Source organism: Limulus polyphemus, unplaced genomic scaffold, assembly GCF_000517525.1.
Source record: "Limulus polyphemus unplaced genomic scaffold, Limulus_polyphemus-2.1.2 Scaffold935, whole genome shotgun sequence".
Classification (NCBI taxonomy): domain Eukaryota; kingdom Metazoa; phylum Arthropoda; class Merostomata; order Xiphosura; family Limulidae; genus Limulus; species Limulus polyphemus.
This window is the reverse complement of record NW_013666545.1, coordinates 284899-301174: the sequence shown is the minus strand read 5'-3', so window position 1 is coordinate 301174 and position 16276 is coordinate 284899. Positions and strand designations below refer to the sequence as shown.

Here is a 16276-nt window from a genome sequence, read left to right as displayed (position 1 = left end):
AAGTATTTTCTATAATTATTTTAATTTAGTTTAGAGGATGGAACAGTCGAGATGCACCAATAGGTCCCTTGTTGTCCCAAAACGATATGTTATGATAACTTTCAATAGTTGTAACTAAATGTACTCCATCAAAATAGAAAAATATGATATTCACTCAAATGCCAACAGTGTCTCAAAGGACCACACTAGATGGTAATCTCAGAAATCACGCTGGATAGTAATCGCAGAGACCACACTAGATGGTAATCGCAGAGAACAACACTAGATATAATCTCAGAGACCACATTAGACGGTCATCCCAAAGATCACACAAGATGGTAATCTCAGAGACCACACTATGTGTTAATCTCTGAAAAACAACACTGTATAATAATCTCAGAGACTACACAAGATGATAATCTCGGAGACCACACTACATCACAATATCTGAGGATCACACTAGATAGTAACCTCAGAGACCACACTAGATAGTAATTTCTGAGGACCACACTAGATAGTAATCTCTGAGGACCACACTAGATTGTAATCTCTGAGGCCCATACTAGACAATAATCTCAGAATTCATCCTTTATAGTATCCCTTATTAAATGTTCAACAACTTTCTCTAGGCTAATTTGAACCAGCTGATTTCAAAAATGATTGCTACCAAGCTATATTTTGACGCTTAAACTCCAAATTTGCAAATAAATATGGCTGCCAAAATTTAGACTCGTTTTGAAGTTACTTGAAATCATTTTGTTTCACTATTTAAGTGAGAGATTATTGTGAGGATTACTTATGACAACATGTAACATAAAAAAACTATTTCAAGATAGTGGATCAAGGCAAGTTTATTTCAGAATTAATTAGACTCAGTCTAGGTTAAAAAATGTAAAATAATAATCATAAGGCAATTATAAATTATATTGTTATGACAGCGGAAGTCACGTGACGCTGGTGGCGCGTGTGATGAGTTTCTCGAATGATTGGGGAAGTCCGAGTATTCTGGAGATGCCCTCTTCGTTAGTATATAAGCCAGGCAGAGGAAAGCTAGCTGGGCAGGATATATAGATGAAGAGAGAGCAGTAGTTATTTTTTGAGTTCCGTGAAATTTATGATTCTGTTAGTGTGTGTCTTGCACTCGTCGAGAGCGAAATTATCGAGATTGTGAATCGCTATGATTTATAGCTTGTATTATAAAAGTTGTTAAGTTTAAAGTGACGAGAAACGTACTGATTGTGGAACTTTCTCGTACTAAAAGTTTGTATCGAGGAAGGATAAATTGGTTTAATAAAGAAAGGACTTGTATCACTGAAGATTCTCGGAAAGAGTTTCTACCGGAGACAAACAAACAAGCAGATATGTAACAATATATTACCTCTAATGTGTGAAATGTAAAACGAGTTTAAAAGTCGCCTCTGAATTATGTCTCGAGGTATTTGGGAGATTCGTATTGCATAAAGTATCTATAAAACCGAATTTTATATTCCATCTAAATTAAACAGCACATGTCTTACCATTCCAAATTATTTTCGTATCCTTGTAAAGCTTCAGCGTGTTTGAAACAGAATCGTATTCACCGATTTTCACCTCAGCCCCATCTGATGGATAAATTGAAATACACTGTTAATAAAATATTACTGCAAAATAATAACTAATTTAAATTGTCATTATAAAAATTAAATAAGCAAATTCGTCCAACTCTAGAACTTCTAACTTTTAAAGAAAAATAGATAAAACGTAAAAAATACATTTACAGGTAGAAAACTCCGATAAAAATCGATAAGATAAAATAAAAACTTACTTTGATATTGTTTGAGTAGAACAAGACCCCGCCGTTCATTTCTGAAGAAGCTAACTGACCCCTGTAGATAAACCGGAAGATCTATCAACATTTACATAAGATATATCTTCATCAAATCGAAACTAAGCATGAAACAATACAGTTTGAAACTTGAAACTGTAACCATGCGAAAGATCATGTTACTCTATACTACACAAAGTGATGATAACAATGAGAAGTATCATATTGGTTTACAATGCACGATTAGCGGTCATTATATCAAATTGACGATAATAATGAGAAGTACCATATTGTTTTACAATGCACGATTAGCGGTTATTATCTCAAAGTGGCGATAACAATGAGAAGTATCATATTGCTTTACAATCTACGGTTAGCGGTCATTATGTCAAAGTGACGATAACAATGAGAAGTATCCTGTTACTTTAAAGAGCGCAACATGAGAATACTATATTTTTTTCAGTGAGGATAGGTTATAATGCTGCATGTTACCATTTTAAGAAACGTTAATATAGTGTTAGCTATTGTGAGTACGGTATGATTTGATCAGAACATTTCAACATTAAAATTTATAAAAAACGTCTAAGAAAGGGTGATGACACCTACCGTCACTCCAATAAATGAAGTTTTGTTGAAGGCCTCTCGAAAAAGGGTTCCCCAGAAAGGGTCACTATACTCGAACATCTCCAGCGTTCTCGAACTTCCGCTAGCAAGAAGCTTCCGTTTCACCATCTGAATTGCCAGAGCTATCACCCAGATCCCATCATACGCATAACCATGGAAACGATTGTTGCTTCCGCTGTAATGTTGTTTGTACTGAGCATAATATTCCGCTGAAGTCTGACAAGATAGAGATTTCATATAATTTAAGGTCTGACACGTTAAGGCAAAACTAAGTGTACTTAGAATTCTCTAGGGATTTTAAATACTTAAAAATATATACAATTTAGCGTGGCTAAAGCAAATTAAGGAGAGTTCCTATCTACGCCGAGAAAGAAACACCGTATAGAAAAATCAATAAAACAGTTAGGCCTAGTGCGACGTGAGTGTATACAAGTGATGATTATGGTTAATCTTGGCTTTTTGCAAACTATCGATAAGTTAATAAAAAAGCTTAGCCCTAAATAGGTTTTTGGAGAAGAAATTGTTGATATATATGTAGTATTGGAAATGATCATTGAAACCACAAGCTACGTATGCTACAGTCACTGACAACGAGCAAATAGTAACTAAATGGTGAGCTTATTTATGGTAAAAACATTATCAGAATAAATAAAAAAGTAATATGGACTAGCTATAGAATGCACCAGTATTTTGTATGTGGTCCTTTTACTTTACTCAGGGAGTTATATCTTGTTGTCATGCTGCCATACAGTTTATCAATACATGATCTCGGGATATTGTTCCAAATGTTCTGTATTACTCCCTACAATTCTTTTGACTTTCTAAGCTTTTACATAAGTCCATGCAGCCTAAAAAAATGTCCATGTCTGAACTTTGTGTAGACCACACGTATTTCATCAAAGTTACACGATGTTTGAGGTCATATTCTTGCTGGAATACGAAAATTCCTGCTCAATGAATCATGTCCATGGGAGAATGGATGTACGTTTCAGCAGTCAGGGTGCCATCATTTTTTTTTTTTGCAGATTACCGACACTACTGGCTGAGATGCAGCCTCCAACTTTTACATGTTTCACTGTAGGTGTGGCACATTGACTATGATATTTTCTTCTCTGCAGTTGAATAAGTTATCCATTAATTGTGGCCGAACCATTCAACTTTCGATTCGTCTGTAAAGAGCATACGTTTACAGTTTTACTTACTCATTCCTCTGTTTGTTTTCCTATCTCCATTTCAGCCTTTTGGTTTGGTTAGATTTTCTCAGCAGTAGTTTTCAAGTAACTACACGTTAAACGAAGCCACCTTATAATAATATCTATCTTACTGTTCTCGAGGTAGCGTTTACACCTGCATTTACAGCAAGGTCGTTGGCAAAATCTGTACTCGACAATCTTTCATCTCGTATACAACCTACCTTGAAGTACTTAATATTATGTTTGAATTTTGGATTACTTCGACCCCTTCTATTATTAACTTTGCCAGCTTCACGTACCCCGTACACAGCTCTTACTGAAAAATTGAGTTTTTTGTAATTGTTCAGCCAAAACTTTGATTACTTCACACCTTTCTGAGAGTCATGACTGACATCCACACTACTACTGGGAATTGTATGACTGTCTGTACTTTCATAAGCTTTACACAGACTGTACTTTAGTGCATAAAAGGGTGGCATTCTCGTAATATTAGCTTTTTATATCCTTTTCTTGACCATTTTCATAATTGTTTCCAGTACTGCAACTCGGCTCTGGAAAGGGTTGAAAAAGTTGAAAATTGAATTATCTCTGTAAATGTACGAGAAGTTGATGACAGTGCTTAGCTCTGGAAAGTTTGGAGAAGTTAATGGCAGACGAAACATATAGATGTTAGTAAACATTAAGTTTTAACAAGTTACAATTCTTCAGCTCTACCAAAAAATTGAGAAAGAGGAAGAAATCTCAGGAAATGTACATTGCCTAAGTTTAAATTTGACAATGTCAGAAAAATTAAATAACAATTTTTAATCTTATATTAACATATTATAAAATATAGATAGGAAAACAGACGAATAAAAATATTTATTGTATTATTATACTTGTCTGCATACCAGTATACTGTAACTAACCTCAAAATAAAGACGTCCATTACTGAACGAAAGAACGCGTATTTCGTGTCTGATTAAGAGGAAGGAACATCTAAATTATTATAAACTCGGGTTCTTGATTTTCAGTTTTTTCACTTGATATTTCATGTTTCCCAATTATATTGGTTAAACCACGATACTTACCATTTCCTTTATCTTTCATGTTTCCTACGTATATTGATTAAACCACTTTACTTACAATTTCTTTTATCTTTCATGTTTCTCAAGTTTATTAGTTAAACCACGTTACTAGCCATTTCCTTTATCTTTTATGTTTCCTACGTATATTAGTTAAAACACATTACTTATCATTTCCTTTATCTTTCATGCTTCCTACATATATTGGTTAAACCACGTTACTTACCATTTCCTTTATCTTTCTTGATTCCCAAGTATATTGGTTAAAACACATTACTTACCATTTCCTTTATCTTTCCTGATTCCCAAGTATATTGGTTAAAACACATTACTTACCATTTCCTTTATCTTTCATGTTTCCTTCGTATATTATTAAAACACATTACTTACTATTTCCTTTGTTTTTCATGTTTCCCAAGTATATTGGTTAAACCACATTACTTATCATTTCCTTTATTTTTCCCGATTCCCAAGTACATTGGTTAAAACACATTACTTACCATTTCTTTTATCTTTCATGTTTCTTACGTATATTATTAAAACACATTACTTACTATTTCCTTTATCTTTCCCGATTCCCAAGTACATTGGTTAAAACACATTACTTACCATTTCTTTTATCTTTCATGTTTCTTCGTATATTATTAAACACATTACTTACTATTTCCTTTATCTTTCATGTTTCCCAAGTATATTGGTTAAACCACGTTATTAACATTTCCTTTATCTTTCATGTTTCCCAAGTATATTAGTTACTTACCAGACCTGACACGGTGATGTCCTCCGTAGAACTAAGAGATAAGATATCTACAGCTAAGTAACCTTCCATGGCTTCCCTGAGCTGCGACTGGTTACAGGTCAGATTGTCTAAGTGTTTCATCCACCAATCATAATCATACATTCCTACAATGATCCATTGGTACTTCCTTCCGTACATCCCTAATTTGTAGGCCTAAAAAATCAGACATTGAATTAGTGCCTCCTAATGTATGCTTTTATATTCGAAGCGAGAGTACACCACGGGCCTAAAACCTTATATCGTGATCCTGATGCAATTCGGTGTCAGATCACAAAATTATTGGACGAGTGTACCACAACAGAATCGTTAACACAATAATATATAATGTTGATGAGGTTTAGTCTTAATGGAAAATATTATCAATTTTTGTTTTTGCTAGCGTAAACCTAAACCTAAACTTTATCATTAAACATTTAGGCTTTTTTTTTACTAATAGCATAGCCATATATTAAGCACAGTACACTGTATATGTAACATAGTATAATTGTTGTATGTAACTATATAATTAAAACTTTGTTAAGCACAAAGCTACACAATAGGTTATCTATGATTTGATCATCGCGAGTCTTTAACGCCATATATTGTATGACTTTGTGGATTTTTATACATTTTATGTATTTACTTTAAATTTTCCTAATGGATATCACACATATTATAATATCTATTGAACGAGATGTTTAAAACATTGTTTAATGAAAGTCTTGAACAGTTACTGTTAATTGTATGCCTCTATACACCCCCAAACTCCTGTAGTTTACCGGTCCTATGAGAACACACACACATAATAAATATTGGTTATGTTATAAGCAAGAGCAGGTTAGATGTGTAGAGTTTCAGCATTGTTATCACAATTTAGCTCGACTCATTCTCTAAGCCTAAAATTGGAATATGAATTTTTCGTTTTCTTTTACATTCTCATCTCGTACCTTGGTTTACATTCAGCTGCACACGCCAGAGTATTTCTTTATAAACATTCGTTCTTTACCATTGTTCCGGTGTTTCAGTAAATATCCTGTTCTAAACAAGATGGATGCTTTTTTTTATGAAGCAACCATTATAAGTAATGGTTTATCGGGCTTAATATTTATTTAGCAGTCCAGGTGAAACTGCGTTTCTCAAGGAGGGTGGATTACATTAATTATATTTATATGGAAGTTAATTATTTTTATTAACTGTCCAAATTATATGGTACATAATTGAATAATACAAATAAACTTTTAAAATCACTGCAAGGTAAAAAAAAAAAGAGAGTATGTGCTCAATGTTTCAGTCAAACAACCTTTATCATTTGGCCGAAACGCTTACTCCACACCTACGTTTTCCATTGGGACCCCAATTTTTTGGTCCCCTGGTGGGACAACCGTAAGTTTATGTACTTACAACGCTAAAATCTAGGGTTCGATTTTCCGCGGTGAACATGGCAGATGGCCCAATGTGGCTTTGTTAAAAATAAAAAATATATAAACATAAAACAAGCATTGTTTGTTCCGTTTCTGATTATCTAGCTCCAATATACTTAAAAAATCAAACTCTTAATAAACTTATGTGTGACATAAAAACCCTAGTATTCTTACAATGTTAGCAGCTGAATATCAGAAAACAGACTTATTCCACGAAAAGTGTTTATAACAATAAAAACCATAGAATTTGTTTTTAAATCCAACTGTTATTTGGAAATGTTATTAATGCTCATACAACTTACTTCACAAAAGACGTTTCTCGCCCAGTGTTCATCGAAGTTACCAAGAATAATGCGGACATCTTTCTCCTGAAATGAAGTATAAAACATGTTATCTGAGAAACATGAAGACGAATGTTCTTTATACTTTCAATGTCTGCCATGTTGAGCGAGTGATGAAGAAATACACTATAAATAGAAACAAATCTAAAAGTTTACGTCAAAAGATCGCTGTATGCTCCCTTGTGACATAAGAATGGAACTAGGACTATTTGTGTTAAAAATTAACAAAACACCTTTTTTATCAGGCATTTCTCCAAGTTAAGAAATGAAAAAAATAGCTCCTTTTTCTGGGTATAATTGTTTAACTACAAAAATAAGAACAATTTGATATTTCGAAAAACAAACCCACACACTAAAAATAATTCAAATTCTAATCGATTCTTTTCTTTGACAAAAAAATATCATCTTGAAAAATTTCAAAATGATTAGAAAGAGATGAGTAAGAACGTGAAAAGCGAGAAAAAAAAAATTGTTAAACTTAACTCACAGAGTTTTAAGTCAAGTGAGTTTCGAATAAACAAGTGACGAAATATGATTGTTTATTGAATTTCGCGCCAAGCTACACGAGGGCTATCTGCGCTAGTCGTCCTTAATTTAGTAATGTAAGACTAGAGGGAAGGCAGCTAGTCATCAACACCCACCGCCAACTCTTGGGCTACTCTTTTACCAACGAATAATGGGATTGACCGTCACATTATAACGTCCCCACGGCTGAAAGGACGAACATGTTTGGTGGGACGGGGATTCGAACCCGCGCCCCTCAGATTGCGAGTCAAGCGCCCTAACCACCTGGCCAACGAAATATGTACTATTAAAATAACATATTTTTCAACAGTAACTCCTGCGTTAATAATAATCAAGTTACAGTTAATTCTTTTACGGTACATATACATGTTTTATTCTTCTTTTTGACGCATGCAATGTATAAATATTAATAAAAAAATAAAACATATAGAAATAAAGAAGTTCTAACAAGTCTTAATCAGCTTGTTTGTGGAACACTCCTTAATAACTATGATAATTTAAGATCTGAAACTAACAACTTATTGGATATATCACAAAAACATAATATCCTGTAACTTTATTACACCATTATCATTTACGAACATAGTATCCTGTAGCTAAATTAATGATAATATTAACCCTATATGAGTTAGTTACCATTCAATGAATATTACTCAATTCGTCTATAAACAGCACTTAATAACCAGTCTTTTAACGTTTTTAATTCCATAAGTTCCTAGGGAGTTGATTCATTACATATGGTATTTTATACATATAGTTATTGTTGTAATTTGGAATTTCACATTATTTATTTTCTAGTGTTCTAGTATTATACATAAGATTTTTTAGTACTTTCTGATTTAGTCTATAATAGGAATTTATAATGTTCATATATTTATAAAATGCATTTACATGAAAGAACTGATTTCTTATAATTTCATCTGTTAATACAACATTTGTATTAAGTTCGTCATTTTTGTTTAAGATTATCATCTGTGCTGTTTGTGACTTGCCCATCCATAACGAACAAGATAATATTGTATCCGATGTGAGGTATCTCTGTGTTATTTGTGACTTACCCATCAACAATGAACAAGATAATATTGTATCCAATGTGAGGTATCTCTGTGTTATTTGTGACTTACCCATCAACAATGAACAAGATAATATTGTATCCAATGTGAGGTATCTCTGTGCTATTTGTGACTTACTCATACATAACGAACAAGATAATATTGTATCCAACGTGAAGAATCTCTGTGCTGTTTGTGAGTTACTCATACATAACGAACGAGGTAATATTTTACACAATGTGAGGTATCTCTGTACTGTTTGTGACTTACTCATTCATAACGAACGAGGTCTGAAAATACGAACGAATATTCAAATTATACTATACCAAAATAATAAATCTACAGGTATAAAATTGACCAAGGAGAAAAACAAATCTCTCTTAATTAAAACAGATAAAACAAAACACAGTTTCTTCAATTGAAATTTTCAATTCCTTTTAAAGTTGACTCTAGAGAGGTTACTGATTTCAATTAGCGAAGATTGTGTTGAAATGTAAAGCACGCAATGCAGCTCACAAATCAAGGAAGATACTCTTGTAAGTTTGTGTTTCTACTAAAATCAAGGAATACGCTCTTGTAAGTTTGTGTTTCTACTACTAAAATTAAAGAAAACCATCTTGTAAGTTTGTGTTTCTACTAAAATCAAGGAAGACGCTCTTGTAAGTTCGTGTTTCTACTACTAAAATTAAGGAAACCATCTTGTAAGTTTGTGTTTCTACTAAAATCAAGGAAGACGCTCTTGTAAGTTCGTGTTTCTACTACTAAAATTAAGGAAGACGCTCTTGTAAGTTTGTGTTGCTACTACTAAACCATTACTTCAATTTTACCAAACTACTACGGACACAGCATGAAAACGTAGTGTGTGTGTGTACACATTGAAAAGTCACTGTTGTGTTTAAGGCATCATATCTTATCTGAGGCCTTAATTACACGTAATTTATTTAACGTTAGAATAAGCACGCGCTATCATATAAATATCATACTAAAATATGTGATACTATCTGCAGTCTTACAGATCATACACTTATCTTTTCAAACTGATACCCAGAAAAATGGCCTTGTTTCATTAAACAAGAAGACAGGTGGCCTTGTTTCACTGAACAAAGAGACAAGTGGTCTTGTTTCATTGAACAAGGAGACAAGAGGCTTTGTTTCATTGAACAAACAGACAAGTGGCCTTGTTTCGTGAAAAAGTAGACAAGAAGCCTTGTTTCATTGAACAAAGAGACAAGTGGCCTTGTTTCACTGAACATAGAGACAAGTGGTCTTGTTTCACTGAACAAAGAGACAAGAGGCCTTGTTTAACAGAATGAAGAGACAAGTAGTCTTGTTTAACTGAACAAAGAGACAAGCGTTTTTGTTACACTGAACAAATAAATGGTTTCATTTGCATAAAATATTATTTTTCAACCAAATAATTGGCTGAAAAAATCTCTATAAAATGAAGGTATATCAATCGTTAAGTAACTTACCAGAGAAGGTTTGTTTGGAGCTAAGCACAAATCTGTATAATGGGCTATTTGTGCTGTGCCCATCACGTGTATCGAAACCTGGTGTTTAGCGTTATGAGCCTACAGACTTATCGCCGTGACAAAGGGGTGCCACCAGTAAAGGAGCGATTAGTTTGAAGAACATTAGGATGAAATTATAGACAAAATTTTAACTCAAACAGTTCGTTTTAATAGTTTCTTCATTTCATCCCACCATCGTACAAGTAAAGTATATTTATTCATGGTTATTTTAATTTTAGTACACTAAATATTATAAAGTAGTATTTCTTGAGGCCACAGGATGGTGCTTTACTCACCTTGAGCTTAGATATAGCTAACTTGAGTTCATCAACAAATCCTTGCTGAGCAGCTATTTCAATCTCAGCAGCTTCAAGATCCGACAATAATTTACTGTGCGGCTAAAACAGAAACAACTAGTTAGATCTAAGTAGCAAAACATATGATACATTTGCCATTCATTAAAACAAAAAATTAAAATGTTATTAATATAGGTTTTAAAAAAATAAATCCGGAGAAAAATAATTTCGGAAATACGACACAACCAGGTGTGTTAAAACATCAGTTTCTTAGTGGCCCATAGAAAATACAGTTGAACGTGGTATAAATACAAACAATTAATGGCACATAGAAAATAGTTGAACGTGGTATAAATACAAACAATTAGTGGCACATAGAAAATAGTTGAACGTGGTATAAATACAAACAATTAGTGGCACATTGAAAATACAGTTGAACGTGGTATAAATACAAACAATAAGCAAACAAATTCGATAAATTTTGTAATTTACTTCATTTATACGTGGACTGTATTATATGTTTGTACGTTAGTAAAATATATGTATTTAATGTAGATTATTTATGTTTAGTTGAAAAGCGGTATTTGTATGTTTTTTTGCTATAGATTCTCAACAAAACTATTTCCTGAAGAGTGACGAATTCACTAAACCGGTAGAAGAAAGTAATAAAAGAAGTAAAAATGTTTGATATTCCAATGTTTTCTTATATATATATATATTTAGATTGATATGTAAAACATTATTTTAACAGTTAAGTAAATATTAGGAAGGACTACGTTAAAAATAAAGAGTCGAACCTGCGATGAAAAAGCATTTCACTTATATAAACAAGCTTTTATAACTACAACAGAAACGCTGCATAAATTAAATCACCATGTAATGTGCCCTGGACACATCTTATATCCTACATTATAGCCTGTGCTCTTTTTAATTTATGTAGCGTTTTTCTTATAGTTGTTAAGGCTTGTTTTGGTACTTGATGTATATATACACATGTATAGTGTAAACTAGAAACGGTTGTCCACGCACACGTGTATGTATATATATATATACATAATAAGAGGTATAGCTTCAAAACTATTATATCAATTACATTAATTGTCAATAAGCGATCAAAATCAACACTGTAAAACAGTAATGAACTTAATATAAATTCAAAACTCTATTTAAAAAAACATTCGCACTTTCCGGTCGTTATCCAAAAGTCATAACGGAGCTTGACTGTGGTAATAGCACCCAAAAGCGTTGGGGGTATCCCATCTATCAGACAAAATCCAAAAACCAGATGAGAAACTAGTTAGGAGTGGTGGAAAATTCAATAAGGATACAGAGTTGAGTGCTTACATCCACAACGACTCAAAAATAGATGGGATATCCCCAACGCTTTTGTGTGCTATTATCACAGGCAATCTCTATTATGACTTTTGTATAATGACCGGAAAATGCGAAGGTTTTTTTTAAATAGAGTTTTGAATATATATATACACATACACAAACAAATATATGTGTATATATAGAACTACAAAAGGCGTAATTACTGAAGAGGCTCAGTTAGTAGCATGGAAGGGTGGAGCATGGGAGCTATACTAAAGCAAAAGGTAAAATTTAGTATAATATTGGTTCTTATGTCCAAAAATCATATTGATAGCTGGAATACCAACTTTAGGGACAGTTCTGGCTGTCTTCCTTCAGTCATGTATATTACTCTAATTGTTATTATTTTTATCTTAATCATAATAACTTAATATCCCACCTTATGTTTTTTGCTCTGGTGTTAGATGTTTGTTTCGTGGCTGCATTTGTTTTATATAGAACTAAATACGATTAGATATTCAGTGGAAATAAATAAATAAAGTACATTTGAAAGTGTTTAAAAACTTATTCGACAATTACAAAAAACAACAACAAACATTAACAATACACAAAAGTGAACGTTTTGACTGATAAAATTCTGAAGACAAGAGCAGATTTTAACTTACTAAGGCATAGCGAGGTTTGCTTTGATAGAGCGTCCCTACACGAGACCAGTTGAAGAGCTGGAGTAATGCTACTCTGGCTGGGTTGAAGGCAGTTTCACTGGGGACAATTTGAAAAAAATTTGGATAATTTTCGACCGTATACATCGGATGTGTGTCCCCATAAGTGAGCTATAAAATAAAACAAAATATCAAATTAGTAAATTACACTTGAGATAGGTTTGTTTGTTTTGAAGTTAAGCACAAAGTTACATAATGGGCTATCTGTGCTCTGCCCACTACGGGAATCGAAACCCGGTTTCAACCAAAGGCGTAGTACATTTTAGTCATTAGTCAAGATAGTAGGTTGATTTCACTTAGGCCCAACGTTGTGGTCAGGTGCCTGTTAGTGCAAGAACAAAAATTCACGCTCCGCACTCTGGGGTCGTGGGAGCGTAATAAGAGTGACGGTCAGATCCCACTATTTAGCCAGAAAAGTTGGCGGTGGTGACTAGTTGCCTTCCCTCTAGCCTACCATTTCAAAATTAGAGACGAATAGCGCAGATAGCCTTTCTGTAACTTTATTCGAATATCAAAAAATAATTAATTTTATCTGTTTATATACGTTAAGGAGTAATTACTTAAAATAAAAACAGTGTATGCATTTTATAGTATAAGTTATAAATCAAATATCAATTATAAGAATAGCCTCTTCTGATTGGACGAACTAATATCGATTATTCTGTTTAATTCTGAGATTCGGCAAAGGGGGGTTTTCATATAATTCGATACTGTGACTGAAGAAAAAATATACGTGGCAGTAATTTAGTTTGAAGAAAGAGGGAACAAGTTTTTGTCCGCTCTTCCCAACCGGGGTGCTCGGGAACTTTTGCTCCCCTTCAACCACGCGCGTGTACTATTTTGCTTCGTAAGTCTTGATTTGGCATTCAGTGACGTGTTGAGCCGTTTGTGATTGGAGTCGGGAGGCCGTGGAGACGGACGGAAAAGACCGAAGCAGCTTCGTGAAATCCGGCGTCGATTGAGTCGTGGCGAAGGGAAAAGGACCAATACTGTCACCAAGCAACGAGCTTCCACATTGTTATTTGAAAATGCATGTTTATGTATTAAATATTTTGATTTTAAAGTTTGAGCATAAATGTTAATCTTTTGCGTTGATTTGAAATTATATTTTTAACTGGAAAATTTGATTTAACATTTTCACTTTGATTGAAATTGGAATGGAATTTGAACGGTCCCTTTTCAGGGTTGGGATCTCTGGATCCAAGCCAGAGATAATTTAGATGTGGGGGGAAACCGGAGTGCCCGGAGAAAACCCACTTTCACGGGACAGACGCCGAATATTCTATCTGTCCTGTGCCCAGGCTGAAAAGAAATACAGGATTATAACATAGCATTAATAGCGATCTTTTCTTGTGGGTCGTTTACTGTGCTGGGTAATGTAGGCACTATAGATTGTAAGGGGAAATGTGTTTGGCGGGAGCGCTTGATATTTTATGTAGTGTTGCTGTTAAACTATTTCTTGTGTTTGCCTTGACGTAATATTTATCGGATAATTTTGTTAATACTTTAAAAAGGGCACATGTTATGAACAGTGATTAACGTGGCATCAACATTACACGCGGTGCAGTTACAGGGTTGTGTGCTGGCCATTCTTTTCTGCAAACTTTACAAAGATAGGTATCTCTTCATTTTGTAAGAAATACCTCATTATTTCAACATTCTTACCCCTCAACTAACCTTCAAAACGATATGGGTTAGACATTTTTCCAGTCAACTGAACATATCCCATTTATTAGGAAGTAGTGCAGTGGAAATATTTGAGATATTATCCAGAGACTGTCGAGAGGAAAGTAAAAATATAGAGAAAAACGCGGAAGAATAATACGCCATCTTGTGGGCATCCTATGCGATTCTTTGATACACAGCGAAGATAACAACAACAACAACAATGTTGGAACGAGCAGCCAGGCAACTTTTGATCTTTAAGTGGCAATCAAACGGAAACTTTGCTCGGCGACTGCTAACGTATATGCTCTTTTATCACAGCCAATAAAACAACATCGTGAGATATAGCAGTGCCTCTATCCATCTCTCATCACTACACTAGTTGGTTGTTTTGTTACCGGGAAATGTTAAAGATACTGGAAGTTTTATCTAGTTATTGACCTCACTCTATAGATGAAATTTTAAAAAAAGAACGTTTTAAAGAAGCACAACCCGATGAATAAAAACGTTGTAATCAAGTACAAACCTGAGGAATAAGAAACGTTGTAAAGAAGCAAACATCTGATGAATAAAAACGTTGTAAAAAAGCACACACCTGATGAATATTAACGTTGTAGTAAAGCACGCACCTGATGACTAAAAACGTTGTGAATAAGTACAAACCTGATGAATAAAAAACGTTGTAAAGAAGCACACACACCCGAAGAAGTATACTTAACTTTTTGCTTTACTTTGTTCAGCTTGAAAGGTTTGCAGCAAACCTAACTTTACAGTTTTAAGTGGATAATATAAAACATTCACTGCCTGCTTGTTTGTTTCTCTCTCTATATATATATATATGTATACAAGTATAATAAAAAATTAAAATTTTATAAAGACAAGTGAGGATCGATATATACGTAACCTAGCTAGCTATAGTAATATAAAATTTTTTAATGCTACACAAAGTATTGAAACAAAAAAAGTCAACACTACAAAAACTGAATTACTTACTACTTAAAAAAATATACTTTGGCAAATTACTGTAATTATGTTAGTATGGGCAAAAGTAGGGATATACATAAACACACACACACACACACACACTACTATTCTTTTCGGTACAAAAAAGGAATCATTGGGACCCCAGACGGAAGAGTTCAGTGAAAGAATTAGGATAAAGTTCGTTATTTTTTTCTATACCCTTGTCTGGAAAAGTCATTTACTTACTAAGAAGAAAATTTATTGAAATAGTGAAAAGTTGATCCACTCCATAAATACGTATATATAGCGATTTAGGAAATAAGCTTTAGTTTTGCTCAGCCAATACTGTAAAATAATCATTATTAATATTCAGATATTTTATATGTGGTTTTAAACGGGCCATTTTTAAGGCCGCCATTTTGTTTCAACACGATCCTTCCTATTAAGTACTATCGTATATATGCTCTTTTTTCACCAAGCTAGAAACTGTGTATCATCTTTTTATTAAAAGACATATTGTATATCTCGCTTTAACAAAAGATACACTGTGTATCCTCTTTTTATGAAATTTGTGTATCCATTTTTTTAGCAACTAATACTTTATGTATAATCTCTATTTTATCAAATGATACTTTTTATACTCTTTTTAACCAAAAGTCACATTCCCTCGCCTATTCATAACAATCGTAAATAACTCATACGTGTTTTAATAGACTTAATGTTCTCAATTTTCAACATAAAATCTTCTATGACTGACAAACATAAAACAATCTGGAAATATTCATGTGAGTGACTAAAGTAAAAAGTAAATCTATACATAGATTATTTAAAAAATCACTGGGGGAGAAAGAAATTATTCTGTGTTACTTCCTTAAGAAGTAAAAATAATGTATCAATATTAAATAAAATATTTTGCACCGGATTAGATAACTTCTGATGGAAGCAAGCTACCTTAGTAGATCAGAATTATACACAGCGTGGTCACAAGTAAATAGACACCACCTTTTCAGAAAAAAATGAAAAT

The 16276-nt window shown here is 33.3% G+C and overlaps 1 protein-coding gene across 3 annotated transcripts in view; it reads right to left on the bottom strand.

Annotated features, from left to right (window-relative positions):
* The window catches only part of LOC106461330 (gamma-aminobutyric acid type B receptor subunit 2-like), a 126393-nt gene that overhangs the window by 19277 nt on the left and 90840 nt on the right, over nucleotides 1-16276 (bottom strand). For all 3 annotated transcript variants that reach the window (XM_022388200.1, XM_013921148.2, XM_022388201.1), the window contains exons 3-9: nucleotides 12568-12735; nucleotides 10589-10690; nucleotides 7166-7231; nucleotides 5425-5616; nucleotides 2390-2623; nucleotides 1784-1844; nucleotides 1497-1580 (exon numbers count right to left, since the gene is read on the bottom strand). In XM_022388200.1, the coding sequence (XP_022243908.1) occupies nucleotides 1497-1580; nucleotides 1784-1844; nucleotides 2390-2623; nucleotides 5425-5616; nucleotides 7166-7231; nucleotides 10589-10690; nucleotides 12568-12735 (907 nt within the window). The remainder of the gene's footprint in view (nucleotides 1-1496; nucleotides 1581-1783; nucleotides 1845-2389; nucleotides 2624-5424; nucleotides 5617-7165; nucleotides 7232-10588; nucleotides 10691-12567; nucleotides 12736-16276) is intronic.